This window comes from Pollachius pollachius, assembly GCF_949987615.1.
Source record: "Pollachius pollachius genome assembly, chromosome: 3".
Taxonomy (NCBI): Eukaryota; Metazoa; Chordata; class Actinopteri; order Gadiformes; family Gadidae; genus Pollachius; species Pollachius pollachius.
In genome coordinates this window covers 6861751-6875819 of record NC_136936.1, presented here as the reverse complement: position 1 = coordinate 6875819, position 14069 = coordinate 6861751, and the positions used below count along the sequence as shown (strand labels likewise).

The window sequence follows — 14069 nt, the reverse complement described above, 5'->3', positions numbered from 1 at the left end:
CTGACTTGGAGTCCTTGAAAACGGAGATGACGTGGCGCAGGAAGTTGGTGAGCTGTTCGGTGCTCTTGGAGTTCTGGTTCTTGGGTGAGATGTCCTCGTGGCACCACAGGGGTCCGTAGGCTCTGGAGACCCCAAGGGAGAACCCGTTAGAGAACCTCGTCTTCCAGGTCGGTACTGGTACCACTGGTCATGATGTTATCCAGTTAAAGCCAACCAAAGACAAAGAAGATGCTACGTTGCGCCTGCCTGCCTTCCTCTGTAACGTGGCCAATGTGCATTCAAATCAGTTGCGGGTTCGATGCCCTTCATGCAAAGAGTCAGCTGTGTTAGAATGTTAGGAGCAAGTTGGCTTTTGCATAAAACACAAATTTGCCTTGAAATTGATTGAATGTGAAGTTGGGCTTTATCCTGTGATAGTCCCTGTCTCACTGTCAAACCAGTAGGGGGCGTACCGAATCCAGGGACCCACTCATCAATACAGGAAACCTTAGGATGTGATGGGTGACCCGGCTAGCATCGAGAGCCAAGGTGGAGCCAAGGGGGAGCAACGATGGAGCCAAGATGGCCACCAGCAGGGGGAAGGCTGGTACCTGGTGGTGAGGAACTCGATCAGCTTGTTGGTCTTGTGGTCCAGCTGGCCAGAGGAGTCCAGCTCCTCCTGGGACATGTCGGGCAGGTTGCTGGTGCTCCCCCCGAGGCTGAGGCTGGAGGAGGTGGAGGAGGAGTTCAGACCTGAGTCCGGGACCGGAGACCCCTGGCCCTCCCGCAGGAAGTCAAAGCCTCCACCTGGTTAGGAGGGGAGACGGGCGATCATTGGCGACGGGAGGCAGAAGGGAGAATAACGCTGGACAAATTTCAAAATTTCAAAATAAAATTGAAACATTTCAAAATAAAAGTGGAATTCTGATAGACTGAGTAGGATTTACAGCACTAGGTTGCATCGACGCGCTGTTACTTTGAAAGTCGCAGGTGTTCAGGTATGGAGCGGCTTGTGTGTGTGTTTGTGTGTGTGTATGTGTGTGTGTGTGTGTGTGTGTGTGTATGTGTGTGGAGGAGGCCCAGGGAGTAGTAGGAGGGGCTGTGTTTTGGCATCCCAGGAATTTGGATCCAATTAGACCTGTCTACAGGTTCTACTTCCCCCGGTCTGTTTCAGAGGCCATCAGGTTGAATATCCGTGCAGCGGTAATGGGATGGCGCAGCTAAACACCACCGAGATAATATCACGTTTGTTTGTGTTCTGAGTCTTTAAAGGACACTCCCAAACGCCGGCTATGCCCAGGCAGCACCACCCACAGACAGGGGTGGAGGAAGCAGACAGGGTCGGAGCTACAACACAGCACAGTCTAAGATTATCGACGGCAGCTAACCCTCCTCCATGTTGACACCATGTATACAATATACCAAGTGAGGCCAAGGGAGTAGGGCCCCATGTGAGCCTGCTGTCTCCTAACCTCTCCTTAGGCAGGGGCACACACCTTCTCAAAGGGGAGGCCTTGCTTTAGACTCCTAGACCCTCAGATACACTCACACTTAACCCACGATAAGGCAATGACAAGCCGCTTCAAAACCTCCCTTAACACGCACTTGAGGATCTTTTGTACATTGTAGACGCAACACTGTGTGTGTTTTTGTTTGACTGGCCTTTTGCATTTATTACCTCCATCTCCCGTGTTTTAAGCTGTACCTTTTGAACTAAATTCCTAGCATTGAATCATGAACCTAATACCTTATGAGCAAGTCTGAGCATAGCGTCGTGATTCTTCAGAAGAAAGTCGACTTTGTGTAGCAAATAAATACTCCCTCCTAACAAAGAATTTCCGACGCACTAATTCATGCAGACATTCAAAATAAATATAAAGGGACGGAACTCCAGATGTGTGCAGCACCACCCCTACAGAATGCCTGTCTGGGTGCGGGTATAAATAGTCAGGTTGGAATGCTTTAATCAAGACCCCTGATGTCCTCTGCAAACAATATTGTTGTTGGCACCGTTTCTAAATATTTCCGCCCCCTGATAAGGAACTTATCTGTCCTCCCCAACATGGAATGTAAGATAAATTCCTGCCGGTGCTTTGGCAGAGATTAGCAGAGGAGAGGAGCTTTGGGTTAAATGTACAGCTGCCACGCAAACACAGCTTCCCACCTCCTCCAGGGAAGCTCACTTAGTCATCTCACGGTCACAGACGCTCTCTCCTTAGGAGGGTTAATGACTGGTAATGTCTGTTGTTGTTCCTGGTGCCACAATCTGAATGTCCCTCATAAATCATGTTCCTGGAGGTTCTCTCATGGACGGCGAGGGGATGTTGTTATAGGATCCAGAGAACATCTTTGTTTCATCCAAGAAGTTTGTATTGGTGTATTTATTTTAACAGTAATCATCTATCATTATTTCCATTATAAGTGCAAATCATCCAAACTGCCTGGCTGAATTTATACCCAAAGGAGGAAATCCAATACAAGATTGATAAAGAGATGAGACGGTTTAGTATTAAGATAACAGTGGATCCAGAAGGCAATGTAAGAGGTTCTGAGTGTAGATATGATACGGCCTGGTACCTGTGGCGGAGCCGTCTGGCTGAAAGCTGGGTCGGCTTGTCAGGGTTCTGCTGGCGTTGACCTCCCGGCTCTGCAGCAGCACAGGGGCGATGCCCTGGAAGTTGTTGTTGCATGACAGGGTGATGAGCAGGTGGAGCAGGAGACGCTTGCTGTGGTCAAACACCTCTGGGCGGCAGTGGTCCATGCCTGGGGGAGAGAGGGGAGCTGCCTCCGTCAGTTCATGCTGAGGTCACTTCAACTTCCCAGACAGATTTTTTGGAGAAATCCAATGTAAATGTCAGGGTGTGGTGTAGGTGGGGGGTTAGGGGTTAGGTCTTAGGGTTAATACAATGTCTTAGGTTCAGGGTAAGGGTTTAGTTTAGGTGTCAGGTTCAGGGTTGTTGTCAGGGTCGGGGTCAAGTAAAGTCTTAGCGTTAGGGTTGGGGTCAGGGTCAGGGTTGGGGTTAAGTACAATCTTAGGGGTGGGTATGGGTCAAGGTCTAGGTTAAGTAAAACCTTAGTGTTAAGGTAAGGGTCAGGGTCGGGGTTAAGAACAGTCTTAGGGTTAAGCTTAGGGTTAAGGTCGGGGTAGGTAAACTCTTATGGTTAGCGTTGTTGTCACGGTTAAGTACAGTCTGAGGGTTAGGGTTAGGGTCGTGGTTGGGTCACTATTAGGGTCAGCCTGGGGAGGTCGTACCCAGGAACAAGGCGTGCAGGAGCAGGGGCAGGTGGATGGCCCAGTCTGCTCTGACGCTGTGGTCCACCACCATCTCTGTCATGAAGAGCACCGCGATGTTACACCTGTCACAGAGAAGACCGAGGATTAGGCTGTTAACCGAGATAATCCAATAACCACAACGACAGTTGATCAAGTTGAAACGTTTACTAAAAGTTAGCATATTACATGCACAACCATGGCTGCCGCCATTATTCACCGATAGAACAGCCAGCCCACCAAACTGCGCACGCGCAGTAGATAACATGCAACTTAACAATCTCCCCTTTTTCTTTAAAGAAAAACATTTTTTCAAAACCAAGAACATTTTTCATAACGAAGGACATTTTTTTTTTTTTTTTTTTTTTAAAACTAAGAACACTGTCCAAGAAATAGAACATCAACATAGGTTATATTTTAAACCTACAACAGCTAAACAGGTATGATTAAATGACAGTTTTAATGACCAAACTAACTGTAGTCTATTGTCAAGATCATTTAGTCCTTAAGATGCAGTACACCTTCGCTGAGGGCCCTCAGCAGACTTAGTGCAGAAGTCCCTGTCTTCGTCAAGCAGTTAGCAAGCTGTTCCTTGGTAGGTAACCACATGATCTGCTGAACAGCTCCAGAGTGCATGAGCTCCTTAATACTGCTGATTTCGAGGCGGAGTCTCTTTTCTGTGACACACTTTGTAGACTTGACAGCATCAAGAAGAGAATGGTTATCCGTTACACACACAATGGGCAAATTGCTGTGTGTGCAACCCCCAGTGGTAAGCTCCGAGTAGATAGTAGCTAGAAAAACTCCACTGTCGATCCCATCTGCAAGCGCCAATGTCTCTCCTGCTAACGTACTCCGTACAACTCTCCTGATGCGTTTTGACTGCCAGCATATTGGTGAAAACTTCCCATCTTCTCCCATAAGCATGATAAAATGTCCACCCTGTGTTCCTCCATCTGCAAGGTTCCCCATTGAGGAATCACTGAACACGACTAGTTTGAGGGAACAGTTTTGTCCCAAGTACTGAAACCTCAAGATCACGTCTTCTGATTTTAGTTTTCTGATGAGTTTGTTTGCACAGTGCAGGGTTTGGACAGTAGCATGCTTTGTGTTAGATGCCAAAATGGATATGTCACACATTACATCCGGTCTGCTCTGTCTTGCTACCCACAATATCTGGCCAATCTTTGATTTAAGCATGTCAAGCTCGATTTCTGTTAAAGGAGCCTCACGCTGTGTTGCTCTGGTGGGGTCCACATGAATAGGTTGAAGACTTTTTATGTATGTACTTTGTTGTACCTGTATCTCATCCTTCAGGGAATGAACCTGCATTCCAATGTAGCTGAAGCTGTGGTGTTCTTCACGTCCAACTTGAAAAGCATCTTTCAATTGGGGGATGACAGCTGTGGAGAACGCATGTGAACCACCCCAGATAAAGTCATCCACATGAGCTGCAAGGATCCCCATTACAGCACAGGAATCATCCAGCCAGTAGAATACTGCTGGATCAACTTTGACACAGTAGCTCCCAACTGCTGCATAGTGTCTTTCACTCTATTGTACCAGTACAAAGAAGCATCTATAAGGCCATAAACACACTTTTTCAACTTCCATACAGTTCCTTTGCACTGTGCTTCTTGGGGTGGGCGAATGTAGACATTTCGGGTTAACTCTTTACCTTGTAAAAAGGCTGCTTTAATGTCCATGGAGTTCAGCTGCCATTTATTTTGACATATGACAGCCACGATCATCTTTAGAGATTCTGAAGCACATGTAGGCGAGTCTTTGGGAAGGTCTTGTGTGTTTCTTTCTTCAAAGCCTCTCGCAACTAGTCTGGCTTTAGGTACAATGCCATCAGGTGTTTCCTTGAGTGTGCACACCCACCTTGTTGAGATGCATTTCTGACCCTCATCTTTTACCTCTTCAAATACATCATTCTTTTTCCAGTTGCTGAGTTCAATGTGTTTGGCAGGTATGAAGGCATCATCATCCACTATCAGTATGTCATCCTGATTGTAGTCAGTACATACCTTGGCATGCTCAGGCAGAATAACTTGAAGATCTTTAATTTGTCCTAAGTCAACTGACCTTGTTGTGCCATCAGTTTCCTCGGGCTCACTGTACTGCACATTATAACAGTTTTTGTGTTTTCCAGTGGCCTTTCCTGCCCGGCTGAGAATTTTTCCAGTGTGGGTTTGGCCACTTTCATTGTCTGTGTATTGAACCAACTGTCCAGCTTTCAGCCTCAGGCCTTCACAAGTCGCGGTTGAGTTTATCTGCGACGTGACAGGTTGATCGAGATCACCTCCTCCAGGCTGTACTGATGCATGAGAGGGTTCAGTGTTATCCTCAGCATCAAGGTGTTCATCATTTGTCGGTTCCACTTCCTGTAATTCATCGTCACTGTCATAGTTATGATCATTGAGTCCAACTGCTGGTGTCATTGTAAGTTTTTCATTGACAATTATTCGATCTCCCTTTGTATTTTCTTCCAGCTCTGGGTGATCCACTTTTCTCAGCCTAGACTGGTGCACTCGAATGTAGGTTCCCCCATGTCTGACAAAAATCACCACACCATCTTGGCCGATGACTACGCCTGGACCTTTCCACTCGTTACAGTCTACTCTCTTATAGTATACTTTGTCCCCCGTTTCATATCTGTCATCATTGGGCCGGAGTTGTTTGCGAAGGGCTCTTCGGATCCTCTCAGAGCATTCGGCTTCCGTAAACGCTCTTCTTGATGCATGTAATGTTGTGATGTGTTGGGCTACCCAAGTATTCAAACTTGTTTCCAGAGCTGGTGGCTTATCGGTAAGGGTTGAAGGCAGATTTGGGTTCTGCCCAAACACTAGTTGGTAGGGGCTGTAACCATGTACATTGTGCATCGAGTTTTTTGCCATCAAGGCCCAATCCAGGGCCGTCTTCCAATCACATTGGTTGTCTTTCTTCACCTTCAGCAAAATGTCAGTCAGTGTTTGATTATGCCTTTCCAGCAGGCCGTTGCTCCATGGGCTGTATGCTGCAGTGGTTTTCACTTCAATGTTAAATTTTTCAGCCATGTCCCTAATTTCTTCGTTGTTGAATTCACCTCCATTATCACTGAGTAACCTGCGCGGAGGACCATGGATACTTATCCAGCAGTGAATAAAGTGCTTCACTATCTCCCTGGGTTTTTTCGTGGTGATAATACTCCCCGCACTGAAGCGTGTGAAGTGATCAATAGCATGGAGATACCACACTCCCGGTTCAAGCTCATGCAAGTCCACAGCAATAGTTTCATTGTATGTTGAGGCCATGGGCAAACCCACCACTGGTTTGCGTTTTGGTTTGCTGTACCTGATGCATGTTTCACAGTTTTTTACAATGTCTTTGAGTATGGTGTTGCTTTCCTCATCATTATTACCTGCACAGGCCAGTAGTTTTTGTAGTCTTTCAACTGAAGCATGTCCAAATTGTCGATGCAGTTTCAACAGGACTGTCTTTTTCCCCTTTGTTGTCATGTTTTCTGTCACAGCGAGAACTTCATCCTCATCGTTTTGGGTCTCACTTTCTTCTGCGTCACTATCATCTCTCAAGTTCACACAATAATGTCCTGAAGATGTCTGTTCAAGCTCAACAGGTTGTTCAAACATTGTCGCTTTGTCATGCGCAATGTCCAAAACTGCACTTGCTCTTTTCAACGAAGTCTTGCTTAAAAGCATGGGTATATCTGCAGGGACAACTTCTGTTTCGATTTTGCATTTTGTCTGTCCTATCTTGACTGGAATAATCACTTTCCTCGTGGAGTGGACCACTTTCCCATCACCAAACCTGAAAGGTCTTGCACTCTGTTTGTCACTAACTTTTTGCAACTCACTCTGTGGCAGTTCACTGATGTAATCATCAAGCCATTTTTCCCCACACACAGTTCTAGTACAGGCTGTGTCAATCACAGCTGATCCCAAAGCCTCCACCATGAAGATTTCTGTGTCAGACAAAACGTTGGAAAACAAAGTAATGTTGCATTCTTCAACATCATTTTTTATCCCCTCATCCTTTGTCAGTTTTACATATTCCTTTTTGTTTGGACAATCCTTTGCCCAGTGGTAAGTACTCTGGCATACTGCACATCTTGTTCTCCTCCCATGTTTGTCGAGTGGGTTTGTGCCCTGAAACACCGTTTGTAACGGTTGCAAGTTTGACCTACCCTCTCGTCTGCCTGTGTATCGCGTGTAGTAGGCAGCATCTTCGCTCATTCGCAGCGCACTGCTGCCATCTTGTGGTGTAACGTTATCGCCAAAAATTCTTTTCAAGGCTGATTTTACGTCAACAAAAGAGACGCTCGGGCAAGCTGTTAGCGCCAGCTGCTTATCTTTCACATTAAGTCCCGCGGTATCTAGTAGCTTGAAGGCTAACACGGCATCCGGAAGCTCCATTTTAAATTTACAGAGCTTGTTGTAGCGATGTTCAAATTCGATGATGTAATCCACCATTGAAGTAGCGCTTCCTCTAGCGATCCGATCGAACTCGGTGTAAGCCTCGTACTGCCGGTCCTTTTCTTCTTTCAAAAACAATGAGTCCAATTTAGTCATAAGTGTAGTCATTCCCGTGTCGGAATTTAAGTCGTCAGCAGCAATTTCCAGAGCACTAGCCTTGGCTCTCCCCTTTAGCGACAAGGTAACCGCCAAGGCTTGCTTCTTTTCATCCAGTTCTGTGACGAGTCTCCATATTGCGATCTCATTTTTCCAGCTTTCGTATGACGTCTTCTCGTCAAACGGTGGCGGAACTTTGTAATTCCCAGCAGCAGCCATCCTCTGCTACCAATGTTAACCGAGATAATCCAATAACCACAACGACAGTTGATCAAGTTGAAACGTTTACTAAAAGTTAGCATATTACATGCACAACCATGGCTGCCGCCATTATTCACCGATAGAACAGCCAGCCCACCAAACTGCGCACGCGCAGTAGATAACATGCAACTTAACAAGGCCTCCCGTGAATATTAACTCCCCGCTCAAAGGTTCTGGGTTTGATCCCCAGTGCGGCTTATCAGTAGGCTATCCTTAAGAAGGAATAATCTAAACCTCTGGCTGCTCCTTAATGACATCTATCTCAATCCATTGTCATGCGCTTAGGATGGAAGTTTCTACTTAATAGTTAGTCGAGGGTGTACTGACACTATTATAGTTTGATAGGAATGGATACTTTGTCCTACCTGTGCAGGGGTCCGCGTGGGGGGATGGTGGTCTCTGGCAGGAAGTCCACCAGTGGGACCCAGCAGCCTCCGTTGGAAGGCATGGGCAGAGGGTGGGGCTGGTTGGTCTCCACCACTGACACCAGCCATGCGGCGTAGGGGGGCAGGGGGTCGCCTGAGGAGACACGCACACGAAACACATGAAGTATCACTACGGTTAATGCAACCCTGGGGCCCCAAGGGGACGGGAGTTTGGATGGCATGGGACTTTTTTCCAACCCTTCAGCGTCGGCCCGTGTGCGCTCATGCAGATCAGCCCGAAACCTGTTTGCTTATTGGCGGTTTATTTATCTTGAACAAGCGGTTCTCAGTATTCTGTCATATTTGGCTGTTATTGAGACTTAAAGGTGTAGTATGCAGGGTTAAGTGACGTCCAGGCGTGACGATGCACATTCTAACCAACTGAACATGTCAACATCAGCAACATCGATCTAAGGGAACGAAAACACGCCGCTTGTTATTTATTTTCAACTTCCTCCCACCAGTTTCATTGTTATTCAGACGCTGAGGCAACTTGGACCCGGCAAGAGTTGAAACAATCGGTCGATTTCAGGTCACTGGCAGTGGCTAAGAAGCCCCCCCCCTCCCCAGTTTCCCTTTAGTCCGGTGCCAGTTCTTCTCCTCTCAGCCGCCTGCCCCCCCCCCCCCAGGGGAGCGCGGGCCCCTCGGACCTCAGGGGGCCGTTCTGTTGTGGTCCTCCTCATGCATAGTCAATAGACACACCACCCCCCTGCGCTCCAACACCCAGCGTGTTACCCCGCTAACTGCTGGACGGTTCACACCCCCACCCTCGCCGCCCCCAACCCCACCGAGGGAGCCCCCCGGCCCGGGGGCCACTCACTCTTCTCCTCGTCGTAGGAGCCCCCGGAGCTGTTGCTGTAGCGCGACTCCAGGCGGTTGTGGGCGCGCCTGATGTGGCTGAGCCTGTGGGGGTCACACAAGGAGAGCACCGTGAAGAGCTGGAGTGCCCCACCGGGGCTCTGAGGCAACAGGGCTCAGGCCGGGCGTTCGGTCAGGGCTAGCCGGGCGTTCGCAGGGCCTACCTCTCCTCGCTCTCCTTGGACGCCTTGGTCTCGTCCGTGTCGGCGAAGCCATCCTGGCCCGCCACCACCGTGTTGTTGCTGGATGTGGTGCCTAAAACACGTTTTATGTTTTGAATATATTTTTGACAGCTTTATTCGTACAGAACACCAGACTTTCTGTATAGTCCTGTTAACGCACATTCTGAGGTATGAGCACCTCTGTTTATTTGTGTGATTGGCTACCCATGAGGATATGTGAACCAATCAGGGGGATGCAACCGACATCAACCAATCATAAACCCTAACAGGATCAACTAGGCTCAACAAAGGTTCTTAATCCTACCACCAGGGCGTCAACAGGGAGTCACCAGGCGTACCTGAAGCCCCAGGGGGGGGCTTGCCCGTGGCGGTGAAGCGGTAGAAGGGGGGGCTGTCACAGTGCTGGACCACCGGGTTGACGGGGTCCGTCTGCTGCAGCTCGAACAGCAGCTCGTCCATCGTCTGGATGGTGTTGTCCCGACACAGGTAAACCACCACCTTCTTGATCTGCACACACACACACACACACACACACACACACACACACACACACACACACACACACACACACACACAAAGTTATAGTCCATGGTACGACCCGAAGAGACAGTTAGCTTACAACACTAGATGTGTTTACATTTGAATTTATGCATTTAGTCGTTTTAGACATGACATCAAAGCTAGCTCAATAATTTATTTTAGGAGCATCTTCTGTCATAATTGTTGAAATTCTTTTTACATCCCAAAGGCAGTCAATAAATAAAAAATACATATTTGCTTTATGTAATCCAATTTGTGATTGGCTGATGATAAGATGGTTGGATACGTTTAAAATGTAGATCTAAATCTAAATCTAAAGAGCACATTTTATGCTTTTTCGACTTTTATGACCTATAAACGTTGTTCTAACGATTTATAGTCATATTTAACCATACTAAAGTGTCAAATAATGACGTACATGCATTTAGACGTCTTCGCTGCTGACCGCCTGGGGTGGCTGTGCAGAGCGCTAAACACTAGGGACGCCGATCGCCATTCACTTCAAGTTCAAATTTCCGGGATTTATCTACGTAGAACAATCCAGATTTTCCATGTATTGTAATGCTGACACATGCTCTTCCGGAAGGTAACCAATCACAACGGAGTGGGGTTGGCAGGAGGGGGGCGAGGGGGCGGAGAAGGACGAAGCCGAGTGTTGACAGAGAATGCTGAAAGCGCCCAGATGAGAGTGAGAGTTTCCCGAAAATCGACATAGTTTTTTGTGCTGTGATTCGTGTCAGGTTGCTCTATAGGAGTCATTAATAAGAATGAAGACCAGTAAAGTAGTATAATAGGAGATCTTTAAGGAGCAGGAAGACGGGCGGGGTATCTCGCTCAAGGATGCCTACAGGCAAGACTGTGACGGGTCGAACCATTCTTAAGACTGCGGACCTCGCAGGTCAAACCATTCAGACGTGACGCTCAAGCCACGACCAAGACCAGTGGGTCAAACCGCTCAGAAGCAATGCTCAAGCTAAGACGGAAGCCAGCGGGTCGAACCATTCAAACACTATGCTCAAGCTGAGACTGAGACCAGCGGGTCAAACCATTCAGACACGAGGCTCAGGCTGAGGCCGGTGTAGGCTCACGTATGGCAGCAGGTCCGTGTCGCTGCTGACTCCACACAGACTGATGAGGAACTGCAGCGTGGTGCGCAGGTTCTGGCCCCAGCGCTGGTTGTTGACCAGGGAGTTCCAGGCGTTCTCCATCTCCGGCCCGGGGACATCGTCTCCGTACTGCCCAGGGAGGAGCAGCAGAGGAGGGTTAACTTCACCTAGTCAGGTCCCTGCCTGGACCCATATCCATCACCCATAATGACTATATTGAGGCTGTCTATCCTGGACACACCCTGGTACACACACACACTACAGAGGCACACACACACACACACCCTATGCAGAAACACACACACACACACACACACACACACACACACGCACACACACTACATAGACACACACACAATTAGCAGACATACACACAAACTATGCAGAAACACACAGAGACACATACACACACACACAACGAAGACGCACACATAGACGCACACACACAAACACACACGCTATTCAGACACAAACACACAGACACACACACACACACACACTAAACACAAGCACTATGCAGAAACACGCATACACTCAAAATCCCTCTAGTTATGTAACCTGGTTCACCAACAAAAATATAAATGAAAGCACTCAAAAGTGCTCAGTGCTATCCAAAGTGTCTAACATGAGTGAGGCTGAGAACTATCTAAGCAAGCTCAGACACATTTTTTAATCAAACCCTTCTCATTCCTCTTCCCCCTGTGCGTACCTTGGCGGTCATGAACATGAGGTTGTTGAGGACCATGGAGGTGGCCAGCAGGGACCCCCATCCGCTGCCCATCAGCTGGTGGTGGGAGCCCCCCAGACCAGCGTCCCCCGGAGAGGCCTCGTAGTCTGGGCTGCTGGGCGTGGAGAGGGGGGAGAGAGGGGAGAGGGGGGAGAGCAGGCCCTGGTCCACCAGCTCTATGTTGGAGAGCCAGGGCAGGAGGTAGGTGAGCATGACTTGCCGGCCATTGGAGTGGGTGGTGGGGAACCTCTGACTCACCTCTGGAGACCGGAAAGGGGGAGGGAGAGGGGGGGGGAGAGAGAGAGAGAGAGAGAGAGAGATAGAAGGGGGGGTGAGAGGGAGAGAGAGAGAGAAGGGGGGAGAGAGGGAGAGAGAGAGACACACAGAGAGACAAAGAGACAGAGAGAGAGAAAGAGAGAGAGAGAGAGAGAGAAGGGGGGGAGAGGGAGAGAGAGAGAGAGAGGAGGGGGGAGGGGGTTAGAGAGATAGGGAGAAAGAGAGAGAAAGAGAGAGAGAAGGGGGGGAGAGAGGGAGAGAGAGACACACACAGAGAGACAGAGAGAGAGAGAGAGAAAAGGGGGGAGAGAGGGAGAGAGAGAGAGAAAAGGGGGGAGGGGGGAAGAGAGATAGAGAGAAAGAGAGAGATAGGGAGAAAGAGAGAAAGAGAGAGAGACACACACACAGACAGACAGACAGACAGACAGACAGACAGACAGACAGACAGACAGAAAGAGAGCGCGAGAGACAAAGCAAGATAGAGAGACAGAGAGAGGTTAAGTCAGGTAAACATCAGTAAAGTACAGTGAGAGCTTGTTAACAGAAATAAGTGCTGCATTTGTCCCATCGTTAATATTGATCTTTGGAGAGCTTTAGTGGAGCTATTAAGAGATATGCTTCCTTGTCAGTTGCTAACTGTGTCAATGGGTCGTCATAGCAACAGTAATAGTCCTGGGGTATTTTAATGTTTTGAATTGGGAGCTATTGGGAATTGAATGGACTAACCCACGCACACACATACACATGCACACACTCACACACACACACACACACACACACATTGACTCGTGCGCCTGGTCACCTGAGAACAGAGGCAGGGTGAGTTCGGGGTACATCCTAGCCAGCTGGCAGGAGAGCTGGGCTAGAGAGACGCTGTAGAGAGGTGGAAGGGCCCGGTGGGTGCCGTACAGTATACTGCTGGCCTTCTGCTCCCCAATCCTCTTAGAGTAAACAGACAGCTTAACCTCAAGAATCTGGCGGGACGGATAGATAGAGAGGGGACTTAAGTCAGTTAAAAACATATTGGAAGCAACCGGAGCAGTGGTTTGTGGCCTGGCCTGGTTTTGAGGTCTGCTTTCCTGAGTTCTTTACCTGCATTAGCTGCATGGAAATCTCATAGATTTCCCTACTGGAGTCCGACGCTTTGAAGAGCACCAGGTTCAGCAGGGTCACCAGGTCACATGGGTAGTTCCTGCATGGCGGGAGAGAGAGAGATGGAAGAGAGAGGGATGTTTACATTACACTCCCACTGTCCTGTGTAGAACCATGGGCTGTGTGTGAGAGGGGTTGCAACCAAGGGTTGCAGCGAGAGTGTGAACTCCTTGGTAGAGATCGATAAAACAAGGAAGGGACGTGTGAAGAGGGATGAATGGAGAACGAGCGCTTTAAGAGGATTAGCTGAGGTGGAGAACTGGAGCCCTAAGATCGCTGGCCAGAGCCGTTCACATCCTATCGGAGGAAATGTGGAACGAGGCTGGTGGCTGAAGGCATCCGTTACAGGGATGCTGCGCTGCATCTCAAACAGGCTGGGAAACGTACACCACTGCCTAAACCACAAGATTTAACTACGATTTGATGTGATGTCAAAGTGAATTTCAAGGTCCTTTACTCTGAAAAGCTGCATGACTTCATAGTGTCTCGATAGGCCGTAACTTGTACCACAAATGCTAAAAAGTGATGCTAAAATGATGCCATACATGAACTACACAATTAAGTTTTATCTAAACTACAAAGGGATCTTACATTACATGTAAGATCCTTACATGTAAGAACATTACATCTTTGTACATCACCCATAATGCACTGCAAGCTGGCAAAATGGGTAATTCACCAACATCTATTTAGAATAGAAGAATTTGATCTTCAGGAAAAC

At 48.2% G+C, this 14069-nt stretch overlaps 1 protein-coding gene across 5 annotated transcripts in view; it reads right to left on the bottom strand.

Moving 5' to 3' along the window:
- frya (furry homolog a) overlaps positions 1-14069 on the bottom strand; it is a 69212-nt gene that overhangs the window by 17578 nt on the left and 37565 nt on the right. For all 5 annotated transcript variants that reach the window (XM_079731547.1, XM_079731551.1, XM_079731548.1 and 2 more), the window contains exons 30-41: positions 13289-13388; positions 12999-13170; positions 11903-12180; positions 11176-11322; positions 9886-10054; positions 9530-9620; positions 9328-9410; positions 8448-8601; positions 3233-3336; positions 2557-2742; positions 591-786; positions 1-122 (exon numbers count right to left, since the gene is read on the bottom strand). In XM_079731547.1, coding sequence (XP_079587673.1) covers positions 1-122; positions 591-786; positions 2557-2742; positions 3233-3336; positions 8448-8601; positions 9328-9410; positions 9530-9620; positions 9886-10054; positions 11176-11322; positions 11903-12180; positions 12999-13170; positions 13289-13388 — 1802 coding nt within the window. The remainder of the gene's footprint in view (positions 123-590; positions 787-2556; positions 2743-3232; positions 3337-8447; positions 8602-9327; positions 9411-9529; positions 9621-9885; positions 10055-11175; positions 11323-11902; positions 12181-12998; positions 13171-13288; positions 13389-14069) is intronic.